This window comes from Melopsittacus undulatus, chromosome 3, assembly GCF_012275295.1.
Source record: "Melopsittacus undulatus isolate bMelUnd1 chromosome 3, bMelUnd1.mat.Z, whole genome shotgun sequence".
Classification (NCBI taxonomy): domain Eukaryota; kingdom Metazoa; phylum Chordata; class Aves; order Psittaciformes; family Psittaculidae; genus Melopsittacus; species Melopsittacus undulatus.
The window spans coordinates 83,076,069-83,089,906 of NC_047529.1; the positions used below are offsets into that span (position 1 = coordinate 83,076,069).

The window sequence follows — 13,838 nt, forward strand, 5'->3', positions numbered from 1 at the left end:
TACACACATTGCCAATGCCAGGGCTGGCTGCTCTAAAACAAAAGATGAGGCTCTCTCTCTGCAACCATAACAATTAAATAACTCATGGCACTTTTCTGCATGTGAAGGGCGTTGACGTTGGTGTTCCAGTCAGGGTATAGTTCAGGAAATTACATTATTCCTCCCTGTATTTCCAAATGGATAACGTGACTCCAGTTCTGTTCAAGGCTGATAACCGGTGCTTACGAAACGAAACAAACTGCTCCATAGGCAGCAGGATAAATGATTTATTTCTTGTTCGCCTGCCTGCAAACCGATGAGCACCCCGGTTCATTCTACCCTGTACCCCTTCCAGGGGACCTTGAGTGCATTCCATGCCTCCCAACTCCTTGGAGAAAGCTTTGGTGGTCCCACCCCCAGCGGGCCACCCCGCAAGCAGGCTGCGGCGCGCTGCCACCTGCCGAGGTAAGCCACCTTCTCCTCAACTACATTCATTGGCTCACTCGCTGACCCTGCGAGTTTTGAGACCCCGCAGCGGCTCACTCCATAGCGGCCAACAGCGGCTCTGTCAGGGTGGGGAGGGAGCCCGGCGCCAGCTGTAGGGGCGGCAGCTCCCGCCGCGCCGCCACCACCGCCCGGCGCCGTCCCGTCCCACGGAGCCGCAGTGAAGCGCCCGTTCGGGAACTCCGCAGCCCCACCGCGCACTCCGTCACCGCCGCCCGTGCGAGGCGGCAGCGGCTGCTGCTGGTGCTGCTGCTGCTGGTGCTGGCGGCGGCGGCGGGACGGCAGCCCACGCCCGGAGCCGCGCGCGCGCGCGCTCCTCTGTCTCGGGCTGTCCCTCTTGGCGCGCCGTAGCGATGCTCCCGGCTCCTCTGCCCTCGGAGGCTGGATTCAAGATGGCGGCCGCGCGGGCGGCTCTGTGCGGCTGTGTGTCTGCAGCTGGGTAGAGAGCCCCCCCTTTCCCTCTGCCCTCCTCCTCACCGCTGCACCCCCGGCGCCGCAGCGGGCCGGGCCCGGCCGCGCACTGCGATCCGCCGCCATGCCGGCTTCGGTGCATGCATGAGAGACGTCGCCGCCGCGCTGGTCCGTGCCGCTGCCGCCATGGAGGAGCCGCCGGTGCCGCCGGGGAGGTCAGTATCCAGCGCTGCCAAATAAGCGCATGCCGCCTACTGCCTGGGTGCAGAGCGGGGCTGGGAGTGCGAGCGCCGGCCACCCCTCCTGCAGCGCACGGGTGCAGCCTGCCTGCCCCCGGCCGCCGGGCACAGCGTCGGAGCTCTGTGTGGCTGCGGGTGCGTTCCGAACCTTCCCACCCCCGGCCCGTGCGCAGTGCGAAAGCTCTGGCTGTGGCTGCTGCAGCTTCAGCGTTTCTAATAGCGCGCCCACGGAGTGAGAAAGCGCTGCGATAAGGAATCTCTAGTGGCTGCGGTGGGTAAGGCAGTGTTTTGTGAGTGCTTTGCAATTAGAACCAAATCGTTTCCTACCCCCCCTCGCTGAGCAGCAGGAGCAAACGGGTGTTTCTGGACATTCGCAAGGCCAGCTCCCGGGGACAACTTTTACCGGTGGTGAGGAAGCGTGCAGAAATGGGGGGAAGCAGCTGCTTAAGCCCCCGGCAGACTGGCGAAGTGTGCACGACTTGTGCTGCGTGGCTTTGAGCTGCACGGACAAAAACACCGCTGCTGCGAGGGTGCCTCGTGTTTGCAGCGGCCGTGGTTAAACCCCAGTAGTTTGGTTCTCTCGGGCTCGCTGATAAAACAGCAGGATGTCGGAGTATTGCTTCTGGCAGCGCTGCGATCTATGTTCGGCAGAAGACAGAGTTAAAAAACAACTTCCACAGAAAGAGCTAGTGCTATGATGCCTCAAGCTTTTTGCAACTGCTGTTAACCTCCTGAATGTGCTGACCTGCAGATTGGCTTTTTGCAAGTCTCCATCTGTGCCCTGCTGAGAGATGGGGATGCAAATTACTTCATGGTTTAGTGTTTCCAACTGGCTATAGAAGTGTTGCATAAGTCCAAGTTATTAATTCTGTGGCAATTATTTCTTGTTTTAAAATAACATCCTGTTGATGCACTTCACTTCTCACTAGGAGGCATTCAGGAAGGGTTTCTTAAATTGCTTGAGTGATCAATTAGTACTGTGAGGCACATTCTATTCCAGGTGTGCTGTGCAGAAAAGCTTCATGCTGCCATGTTCCTTAGATCACTCTTGGATATTGCAAGCTACTGTTTTTTACTGATGTAATAAAAGGGAAGTGGTGATGCACTCCAGTTTGGATCGAGGCTACAGAGTTGAACAATGTCTGGTTTGAATTTTCATTAATGTATTTTAATGATTTGTTTTTCTTAAGTCATGAGAATTCCAAAACCAGAAGGTACATAACAGTTAATTAGATTTAACAGAAATATTATGAAACACAAGTGCCAGTGGGGCAACTGCATTCGTAAGCTTCCAAGTTCCTTGTTACAGTATCTTCAAAGAATAATACTGCAGGTTAAGCAGAAAATGATTTAAAGTTTGTTCAACAGCATGACCCTAGACCTGGGCTGTCTTCATGTAGAAGAGTAATATGCAGTCCCTGGATGGAAAACACCCAGGCATTTCCTGTCTAGGGCCATTTCTGACCTCTGCTGGATTCTGCTTATTAAAAGACAGTTTATATGAGTCGGATGTGGGTGTGGACAGTGTGGTGGCAACTTTACCCAGCAAATGAAAATTGAATTGGTTATTTCAGAGTGAGCTGGTGGGTGGGAAGGAGAGGTCTTAAAACAATTAGGTAGCCTTAATTTGGGTAGGGTAACGCATGTACTCCACTGTGATTCATTTCTGTGTGTACTCTGTGTACCAACTTCACTGCTTTAGAGCAGAACTGTTTCTCTGGCTTTATGCAGTACTTACTTTATTCCTGTGTTATACTTAAGAAAAAGCATCTTAAGATTTTTGAAATATGAATAAAGTTCATTTAAATTTTGGGCTTATCATTAGGTGTGCAGTCTTGTGGGTGTGAGGTTAGAATCTTGTTGAAATCAGTGGGACTGTGTGAAGGCTTGGGAATTTGAAATCCATGTGGTGGCAGATAGCCTTTATTCCTATTTGTAGCATATGAATGTTTTTCTGGCCAGCACAGAAGTGAATTGGTGTAGTGCATTCTCTTCAAGTTAAATACTCAAGTCGTTCTCTTCAGCAATGTACCTACATTTATTTTAAAAAGAAAGTTTATTGATGTATTGTTGTGGGATTGCTTTATGGTAGACAAATAGATACTTTTTTGTCTTTGTGTAAGGATTCTGTGTCTTGTCAGAATACAGATGTGATGGTCCAGTTTCTAACTCTAAAGGCAAGCATACAATATATTCATGGCTTTTTTGGAATTATGTAGTTCTTAGTCCAGAGCATTTGATTGAGAATCCTTTTCCATAAGTAAACTGTTTTTCTGATGTCTTTCTTTCTTGAAAAATATGCTTTGGGATAGGGAAAGCGGGGAGGTAGCTCTCAACTGAACAGGCGCATGTTTGGTGCTTCTTGGTTATGGCCTATAGGCTTTACATTTTCTGAGACCAATTTTTGGCTTTCCTAAGAATTTTCTGGCACAAAAAACACTACAGAGAAGAATGAGGCCTTAAGCATGTTCTTTGTTGGGATGCCAATTTTGGTGGCACTGCAAAAGCATAAAGAGGCATAGGGCTGTGTTAACTTGTGCCTAGGTTGTAGCCTTTTTTTCCTAGTATACATCCAGTGCAAGGGATGAAGGAAGCAGCAGAGCTATGAATAAAGTGGGACAGAATTGTGAATAATGTGGAGGATTCCTACACACTGGGGAATTTCTTGGTGGTCTGTCTATCAAATTTGTTGGCTCTATGTTGACAATGAATTGGGCTGTCAGTCTGCAGCATCTGTTGTTTGGGGGAAGCCTGAAGTCATGTCATGGATTGTGTGCTTCAACCTATTACTCTGTTTGCCAAACTGTCTGTATGACATATAGTATATCAGGAGAGAAAGAGTTTAAACTTATTTTATTAACTTATGATCACAGCTTCAGTGGGAGAAATTACTTAAGTGTGTACAGTTTTGCCATACTTTTTTTGTCCGTTTGTTACTATTTTTTCATGCATTTAAATGAGGCAAGATGTAATCTCTGTCCCCCATGTACTGCATTTTCTTGTTTACATGTGCAAGATTGGGATGAATGACTGATTGCTCCACCTACACACAAACACATGCAGCCCTGGCTGAGATGTCTTTGGCATTTGTAGGAGCAAGGATTAGTCTGCGTTGTGTGACTGCTTGAGTTGTTTTTATGTCTGTTAATTAGCGCTGTCTGTGTCAAGGTTGGTTTTACTATTATGTAAGCTAGTGATATTGGCCCTTGTGGAATGCAAACTGCTGTGATGAAAAGCAGATCTGCAGAATTTAAAGGAAAGGATAAGCGATATGCAGTGATTTTTATTTTAGGGAGCAAATTGGGATTTTTAGAGGCTTATAAAGATTTGGTTTCCATGACAACATTTCTTAAATTATTCAGAAATCATTTGTTTAAACTGCATCTAAAACAGATTTAGAAGACTATTTTCTTGTATTGCTAATTGCTAGTCAAGTAGTATGTTGATCTGCATTAGGAGAGGTATCTTGGCTCTTAATTCTTCAGCTGTCTGGGTGGATCTGCTGTTGTATATGCCCTATATGTTTGCAGGGCTATTACTTTCTTCAGGTTTTCTTCCTCTCTTGTGTTTCTGCGTTGATGCTATTTTTAGCCTGTAATCTGTTAACAAAATAATTTTTGATTTTTTAAAAGTAACTTAGAAGCTTGTAATTTAAAAACCTGATAATTGTCCTATGCTCATCCTTGGTCAACTGGAAATATAAAGCCAAACCAGGATGTTTGCTCTTAACACACGAGTTTGTGCATTACTGTGTTGTCAAATGTTCACCCATGCCCAGTTCAAGAGTCCTGTATGTAAAATCACATCAGCTTTCCATGAACCTTGATCAGGTTTATTCTGGACCCAAACAAGATGGGCTATAACTTCATTGCCCTGATGAATGTCCCCTGCTGTCATGGGATAGGAGGAGGGAATTAATTCTGTTCCTTCCGTGTCCTGCTGACGTTTAATGGTATTGATTGTTGTGTATTGCTTTCTGATGTTGTATAAATTATGATTTATTCTGTTCTTGGCTTACATGTGCTGCTGGCTTACTTGCTGATGACTTCTCTGAATGCAGTATTTGTAAAGGATTTTAATTTTAGCTATGAAACATCCATCCAGTAAGTGATGAGAAGGCTACAGATATATATGCTTCTCTTAACAATTTGGCTACACTATAAAACTCCATGTGCGCATGTCCATTGAGCATCTGGGATGCTCCTAGTAGTGCAGAATACTGCAGGTCCATTACATTGCCTGGGTTTTCCAGATGTCATAGACTAATTCAGCATTCAGTGCTTCAGCACCAGCTTCCGCTAAAAGCATATTTAACTTACAATGTTTCACCATCAGGATTCTTGTAGACTTTGACTTCATCTAGAACATGAACTGAAACTTTGGGATCAAAGCCACTTTATAACTTTTTCTTATCTAAGAATTGAACCTTCTGCCATAAGGCTGAAGTTTGAGCATGGGGTAGCTGGGTGAGAATGGCTGTTACACATCTTATTTTCTTAGGTCTGTGTCTTTTGCAATTTATCACCATTATAAATGATATCTGCAGCTGAGCCTAGCAGCCTAACACTTTGTCATAATATCCCTTTTCCTGGCAGTGTGTAACTTTTCCTGGTGTGGCTTAAATTTTCCTGAAAATCTGTCCAGATTTGTTAGTATAGATTTTTCATAAGAAGTACTAAAATAAGCTGCATACCCAAAAAATAAAGTATGTGTACCTTGAGACTTTGGGATCTGATCTGTGCAGGTACCAAGAACTTATTTGCAACACTTATCCTGTGGATTTATACGGGGCTATGTAATGCTCAACAGTCTTTACTCTATGGTTCATATTTTGGAGTTTCTCATTAAAAAAACAAAACAAACAAACAAAAAAACCCCAACCTAAAACCAACCAATCAACCAACCCCAAACAAACAAAGAAAACCCAACAAAGTGCTATTCTTGGAAGTTACAGTTTAAAATATTTTTCTCCCCCCAAGATGAGTTAGAATTTAATTGAGGTTGAAAAGACAGTACTAAGGATGAAGCAAGGTGTTTGAAACCAGTTAATATTTTGCCATTAGTTATTCTGAGATGATGAGAAGAAAGCTGGATACTGCCTGGGCTGTGGGTGTAGCTTTGATCTCCTTTTCTACAGTTCTAATCTTTAATCCATTTGCAGCCTCACCTGGTAGGCTTAAATGTAGATGTGGAAACCTGACAAACCCATCAACATTTTCACACATCTGTAACACTGTAAGAGGAATGTCAGAATTAGATAGGTCTGTTGCTCTTTCTTATTGAAATAAAATATGGCTTAGTTTTTTTTCAAATACTCTATTTGTGAATGGGAAAATGAAAAGTCAGAGATGAATGTATATGCATATTCTGTAAATGCTGTTGTATCATAATCCAAATTTGTGTGAAAACCTACAGTATTCCAAGATTGGAAAATTAGTTAGCCTTTCTGTGTTTCCACATTTACCAGTAAAAAAGAGTGGGAAGTTCTGATTATTTTTCTCTGAGATGAGAACATGAAGAACTACCAGAACTGTTATAAGAGATTTTACGTATTTATTTAAAATATTTATATAATATTTTATTTATTTTTTGAGTTATTTTTAGTTGGTGTAACTTGCAGAGGAAAAAGTTCTTCCTTAGACTATTTAAGTAGGTCTCAATAGCTCTTATCTCCACTTGCAGTAAAAAGTATGATGAATACTAATTTCCGTTTTTTCTTAATTGATTTTTAATTGTCAGCTTCTGTCTTTTCAAGGTTTTTTTTTTTTCTTTAGACACATGATTATAGTTAGACAAAATGTGTTTCAGCACCTTTCTGCTCTTTCAGTGCTGCTTTTCTGGGGCTCTGTCTTTCTCTCGTAATATAATAATCAAGTACTTAGAAGCTTCTGCCAGAGAATATAAGAGAATTTGGGGAAAAGTGCGGAAGTATTAGTAATTCACAAAGCTGAGTGTGGGAGTTTACACATCTTGAGAAGTGGAAGATTTGGTTGTAACTTCTCTGGAAATAAATATTGTTAGTTAGTAGCAGTGTGAGGAAGTTTGCAACTGGATACAGTCAGATAATATGCTTGAGGTGTACTGTAGAAATCTTGTTCACACTTGCTGGGTCCTTCTGTTCTCATTAAACAGCTTAATTGAGAGTTACCAAGAAAGAAAAGATGTTGATGGAATCAGTTAAAAATTAACTCTTCATCTCTAAGTTTTACATTAGTCTTTTCCCAATAATGACTTTTTTTCCTTTTATATTTCTGCAGAAATAGTGGATGCTCTATCACAGTGAAGTCTTGCTATAAATCACTGTTCGTCTTGCAGCAGAAATACTTTGTGTACTTCTCTCAGGCCTTAGCTAATCTGGGATTCGTTGTGTTTGGTGCTTAATTGTTGGCAGGGCAGTTGTAGCATAAACCTCTAGTTTGCAAACAGGTAGCAAGATGTAAGTCAGGGCTTCATAGCAGCATCTGGTATTTGCATTTTTGTGGCGATGCTGCAGGTTAAACAAGGCATAGTGAGCAAAGCATGGCTATTGCAGGGCTACTATTACATTTTAACTATATACTAGTTGAGTTTTAGTGTTTCTGTAATTATTTCTATGTTGACAAGCCCTTTATCATAGTTAATTTATAAACTAGTTCCTGGAATGATGTAGTTCAATCACTCCTTGGTAGTGATATAGGTATTACCTTAAGCATCTTCCTGGCCAAGTACTTCAATTTTGTCATAGCTGCAAGAAAAAGAAAAAAAAAAGCAACAAACTTGCATTAGTTTTGCAGCTGACCCAGACTAGAAATTAGTAGTCTCATCTCCTAACACAGAATCACAGAATTGTTAGGGTTGGAAAAGACCTTAAGATCATTTAATTCCAACCCTCTTGCAATGGGCAGGAACACCTCACGCTAGACCATGTCACTGAAGGCTCTGTCCAACCTGGCCTTGAACACTGCCAGGGATGAAGCATTTACCACTTCCCTGGGCAACCCATTCCAGTGCCTCACCACCCTTACAGTAAAGAATTTCTTCCTTCTATCTAACCCGAACTTCCCCTATTTAAGCTTAAACATGTGATCACTACAGTCCCTGATGGAGAGTTCTTCCCCAGCATCCTTATAGGCCCCCTTCAGATACTGGAAGGCTGCTATGAGGTCTCCACGCAGCCTTCTCATCTCCGGGCTGAACAGCCCCAACTTTCTCAGCCTGTCTTCATATGGGAGATGCTTCAGCAAGCTTATCATACATGTGGCCCTCTTCTGGACATACCTCTCTTCTTCCCCCTCCAGCTAGGAATATCTGCCATATGACACTTGCTGTCTTACCATTAAGTACATTTGGTTGCTTAATGAAAATTAAAGTGGTTGAAGTTGGAAAAATCATGCAAACAAAGACATTCCATCTGAGCTGGATTGTTTTGGCAGCACCAGTGAAGAACCAGGGTTGGTATTTTCAGTTGCACCTGTGCAACTTGGGGGCTGGTAACATCTGGAGAAGAGTCAGTGGAAAGCAGAAAGGACAGTCATCTTATAAATGGCTTCAGCTGCAGCTAGAAGAGAGTGACTGAGAGCATGATTTCACATGATTTCTCCATGTGTTGGAATGGCAGGTTGCTTTCTTCCCCCTCATCTCCTCAAGAGGAAGCCAGCATCTTTCACTGCATTCTTTCCAGATCTAGTAGTCACGTGTCTGTGGTTTTCACTTCAGCTTATTGATCTGATGGGTAACTGGTGCAAGAAAAAATGAGAATGTTTTGTTTTTTCCCCATTGTATTGGTGATGAATATGATTGTTGGCTTCTCTGTAGAGGGGGCAAAGGTATGCAACCTGGGGAACAAAAAATGCACTTGGGAGTGGTTCTCCTTTTGTGTCAGCTTACTACGAGTATAGTGTAGGTAATTGCTGTGGCTATTTATCCTGGTAGAAATTTGTGTGAATAAGCTTCATTACATGTCATACTTGATTTTTAAAGTTCTAGTATTCACATTTTCTGTGTTTTTACAAGCTTCTCTGCTGTAAAGTGTTCTGATGTAAACTTAGTCTACAGATGCATATTTTACAGAATCTTACTTGCTGAAAGATGCAAGTGTTTGTTTTGGATTTTTTTTTTTCAGTTAATATCAGGAGTAAATACTAAAATTACTATCTTTGTTATAAGTAAATTACTTTCCCACCCACTACCTTTTATCTCCAGTACTCTGGCTGTTCATTCCTAGACTATAGAGATAACTGATCATATATCCTGCCTTCCCCTAATTTCTCTGGGAGGAAAAAAAGTAGCTATATACAACTGAATTTGAATTCAAATATTTTGTAAAACTGAAATTGTTATGCTGGTACTATTTCTTTTTTTAAATGTTATTTTGAAAGACAGTGGATACATTAGAGCCTCAGGTTTCTGCCTTAGGATGTTGTTTTAAGATGACAACATGGCAAAACATTCTTTTGTTTCCTCATGTTACTTCCAAGCATTACTTTTAGAATCTGTTTCTCCTTTAAACTTTCCTCTAATTTTAATATAATCTTTGGGTTTGCGCTTTTCTTTTTTTCTGTCCCAGTTTGTTTTAGCCTTGCCATTGGTGTGCCTTACATCATACCTGCTTTTATGGTTTGAGAAATCAGTTTAAGGTTGATGTGACTTTCGTAAATATTTATGTCTTAGCTTTCAGAAGAGATGGAAAATGGATGCATTTAACTATATAGGATTAGCCACCTCCTGTAGAAAGGAAGATAGTGCAGGTGTAATGGTGATCACAGGGATACACAAATTGAGTTAGAGAAGAAAAACATCTTGAGAAGTGACGGGAGTTAGCAGTCTTGCTTTCTACTTACTAACTGAAGGAAGAGTTGCAAGGGCAACAAGTGCTTTAGAGAAGAGTGTTTTTTATTTTATGCCTTTTTATTTATAAAGCCTTCAAGAGATGATTCCCTGAAGTTCCCCTTTTCCACTGTGAGATTGCTGTTAGGTGTTCCTTCTGCCAGGCTTTATTGTCAAGTTATCCAGATGCCTCTTTTCTAGGGTAAAGTAGTATCTACAAGATCAGTGTGAGCTGGAAACTTGGAACTCCAAAGCTCTTGTTCCTCCTGATCATTCCTCCAGCTTAAAGTTGCTATTCTACTGGTGAGATGTGGCATCTGAGGGGTCTGTGTGTTTTGTTTTGTTTTGTTTTTTGCCAAGCAGTGATATTTTCCAAATGTAGTAAGATTTTGTTTCTCAGGAGGGAGATGATCCAGGCCTTAATAGAAATGTAGTACAAGTCTAACTGCATTTGCCCTTAATAATTTCAGAAGTTTTCTGTTCTTAGAAAATTTTTATACTAGAAAAACCTTAGAAAGGACTGTATTTGCAATTTATTTTTATGATAGTGATGCTCATTCAGAAAAGCCCAATGCCAAGCTTGTTGCTTTCCTATAGCTTACCCAGATTATCTTGAATAAAATAAAAAGCCAGACATATCCTGAGCTTCAAGTTGAATTTAATTACACTGTTAAAAATCTTGGCATATTACTTAAGTTTGTAACAGTAAATCCTATTAATATGTTAGCAGCTATCACAATTTATTGGTGACTAAGATTTGATACTGACTGCTCAGAAAAGCTGAGCTCGGGCTTAAGAGATTCAAATGTGAATAATACAAGGTCAAGTGTCTTCATTACTGTGTATCAGTATTGGGTTTTAATGTGAACAGTATGTTTTAGGTTTTTTTACAGTCTCTGGAGGCATAGTCACAACAGGAGTACGTGACATGTACATGCTAGTCACAGATTTTTTTTGTTATCTTGCTAACTAGGCTATTCCCTGTGCCAGATTTACACAGGATGTATTTGGCAAAAAAATTACAGTGTTATTTGTATAAACTACGAGCAAATTCCTCTTTCTCTAGAATAAAAATACAAAATAATGAAAAAAGCTCAAGATTTTTTTTTCTTGCTTTTTGTTGAGGGCTTCCTCAGAATTGTGCTTATAGCCCTTTCCTCAAGATTTTTTGTTTCTTTTGCTTCCTTAGAGCAGTTTGTAATAACTTCTTTGAATGCAGTAGTTGCAAGTACTTATTTTAGTACTGACAAGTGTAGCAGAATGACAAATGTACAGACCACTGTATACAAAATTGGATCTGTAGTCCTTTTTACTTTCAGTTCAGAAACTTTTCAGAACCAAGTCCATTTATGTAAGCTTACAGCTTCCCTCAGAACAAGGAATTTTTAAAGGGTGCTTAAAAAATAGGGCGGGTGTGGTGCTTCCATGATGCTGGAATGACACATTAGGAGTTTATACCAGATAACAGTCCCGTAGTTTAGTAGAACTTCATTTCATCTTAACTTGGTTTCCTGATTAGGTTGTCTAATCATTAGTCTTAGTTTCCTGAGGTACTGCTGATAGATTAATGAAGTTCCTTGTGCTGGTGGTCCAGGAGTGCCATCACATTTTCTAGTGCTATGCAGATGAAACAAAACCCTGTACTTCCCCGCAGAAGTTAGAGCTGCTGATTCCATAGTTGTATTGTGTGTGGTGTTCAGCAGCTCTAACTGCATACCATTTCCTATTCGGTTTTAACAGATGCAGAGGTGGTTATGTAAAAATCCTGTTTGCTCTTTGCATTATCAGCAGTGGTGGGATGATGACAATTTGCAATTATGTTCTTGTCAGAATGTTGTTTATCTTTGAAATTGTTGCAACAACATTTAGGGAAGGCTACCTTAGTTTTAAAATTACTTGATTGATAGTGTGTAGTGTCAATGTTTTCTGCTTCTTTATCTAATTGGCAGTGTACAGGCTAATGGAGCATATATTTGAAAAATAGACACTTTGCCTTTAAAACAAAGGCACTGAGTGTCAATAACTAGGACTTGGTAATTCGGCAGTGGACCTTGTGCAGATCTTGCAACTCTCTCTGTGGAAATGGCAGTGTGCCATAGGAAATGTGGAGAAAGAGCCTTGCTGATGGGTGAGTGGTGTAATGTCTTTGAAACTGAGGAAAGCTGTTTACGGCAGCAGCCTGTGGAGTGCGCAGCTTGTTAACTGTTGTGGTGGGTGATTGTCCTGGCTACTGTGTTGGAATTGCCTAACTCAGATTTATTACTATGTGCTTGTAGTCCCGTCATTTGACCTCTACTGCTCTGGTTCCCAGCAAGCTTTTAAACTGTGTGTGGGATGATAACCAGTGGCTGAACCTGAGTTAATTATGTGTCTAATACATTCAGACTCCTGCTTATGAGGATCAAGGCTAGCTGGTAGAAAGGGAAAATAAAAAAAAAATGTTCCCCCCCATGCAGATGTCACAGTTTTTAGCATGACCTCTTATGATTGCTTGTTACAAACTTTGAAAGGTTTTTGAGTAATGCTTTGGTAAAGTACAAAAAATTTATAGGGGTTAAAAATCATACTCTTCAGTGTGACTTCAGCCTGCTTAATTTTAACATGCCCCCATGTGATCTTCAATGGTCTTTTCATTTATTAATATATATTTAAAGATAAATGACTGTTTTTCTGAAGACTCATGGTCTTTATTAACAGCAGTGGTTACCAGGCTTTCTTGCTCCCTGCCCTGCTGCTCCAAATGCTGTACCTCAGTTTTCCATCTCTCCTGTTTCTGCTTGCATGCCTTTGAAATTGTAGGTGATTTAACTCAGCTTTCATGATTGAGCTGAAATTGTAGATACATTGCCAACATCTTGATTTACTGAAGAAAAAAAATTACTAAAAATCCTGTTGTCATCTACATAGGCAAATTAAAAAAAAAATCCTGTATTTTGTGTTTTCAGATTCTGGTTGAAATGCACACTGGTATTACATACAGTAGTTACTTGCTGGAAGCATTCTTGGTTATTTTTTTCTTGTTGCATTTCTGAACTGTCAAGGTGTTTTGTTTGGTGGGTGGTTTTGTGTTTGTTTTTCTTTTTACCATATTGCTCTTGCAACTCTCCCAGTATTCCTGATTTATGCCTCCTGGCTACAGTCCCTTCTATAATCATCAAGGCAAAATTGATGAGAAACATGTTGCTCGTTAAAGTTGAAGCTGGGAGTTTTCTATAAATAGGCTGATGTGAAAACTATGCACTTCCAGTTTTCCATGTAAGCATTGGGTTTAAACTGTCCTTGGCAAATAGTAACTTCACTTATCATACTTTTAGCTTTTACTTTTTGGATGTATGCGTAATGAGGATTAGGATGGCTTTCACTGGCTGTGGGGGAGAAAGTCTGTATTCTTGGTAGCAAACAAGAAATTAGTTTTGATTAATGTTTCCCAACTCTGCTTGCAACAGTACTTAGGAACCAGCAATTCTGTGTAATAACAAATACTATAATCTGATTTAGGTTAGCCAGCACTGCATTTTATAGGTTTGCAGATTTAATTAGTCTTTGGTTAAGTTCATAAAAGTGAATAGCACATGGACATTACAAATGCTATGTCAGTAATCTGTTAACTAGTTTTAATACCAGAGGGTTTCTGCTGATGATCATATACGTCTAGTGTTGTCTGGATGAGAAAAATTGAAACCAGCGTGACTAAGCTGATGCAGTTGCTTTAGTTCAGGCCCTATGTATTTAAGTGCATTGTTGTACACTAGGGCTTTCACTGGTGAAACTGAATCTTTGTGTTGACTGGCAGTGATTTGAGCTCTGAGATACAATTTTAGCACATAAACCCTAAACTGAGCATGATGTGTTTTTAAACTTGAGTTAGCTTCCTCCCTCTATGATGAGCCAGCTCCAGTT

At 40.9% G+C, this 13,838-nt stretch overlaps 1 protein-coding gene across 6 annotated transcripts in view; it reads left to right on the forward strand.

Annotated features, from left to right (window-relative positions):
* The first annotated feature begins 844 nt into the window (after positions 1-844).
* The window catches only part of MAP3K4 (mitogen-activated protein kinase kinase kinase 4), a 66,383-nt gene continuing 53,389 nt past the window's right edge, over positions 845-13,838 (forward strand). For 2 of the 6 annotated variants that reach the window (XM_005150116.2, XM_031049783.2), the window contains exon 1: positions 849-1,109. In XM_005150116.2, coding sequence (XP_005150173.2) covers positions 1,039-1,109 — 71 coding nt within the window. In that variant the 5' untranslated portion in view covers positions 849-1,038. Of the gene's footprint in view, positions 1,110-13,838 lie in introns of all 6 variants that reach the window. The other 4 variants (XM_031049784.2, XM_031049785.2, XR_004080718.2 and 1 more) reach the window with 3 other exon arrangements.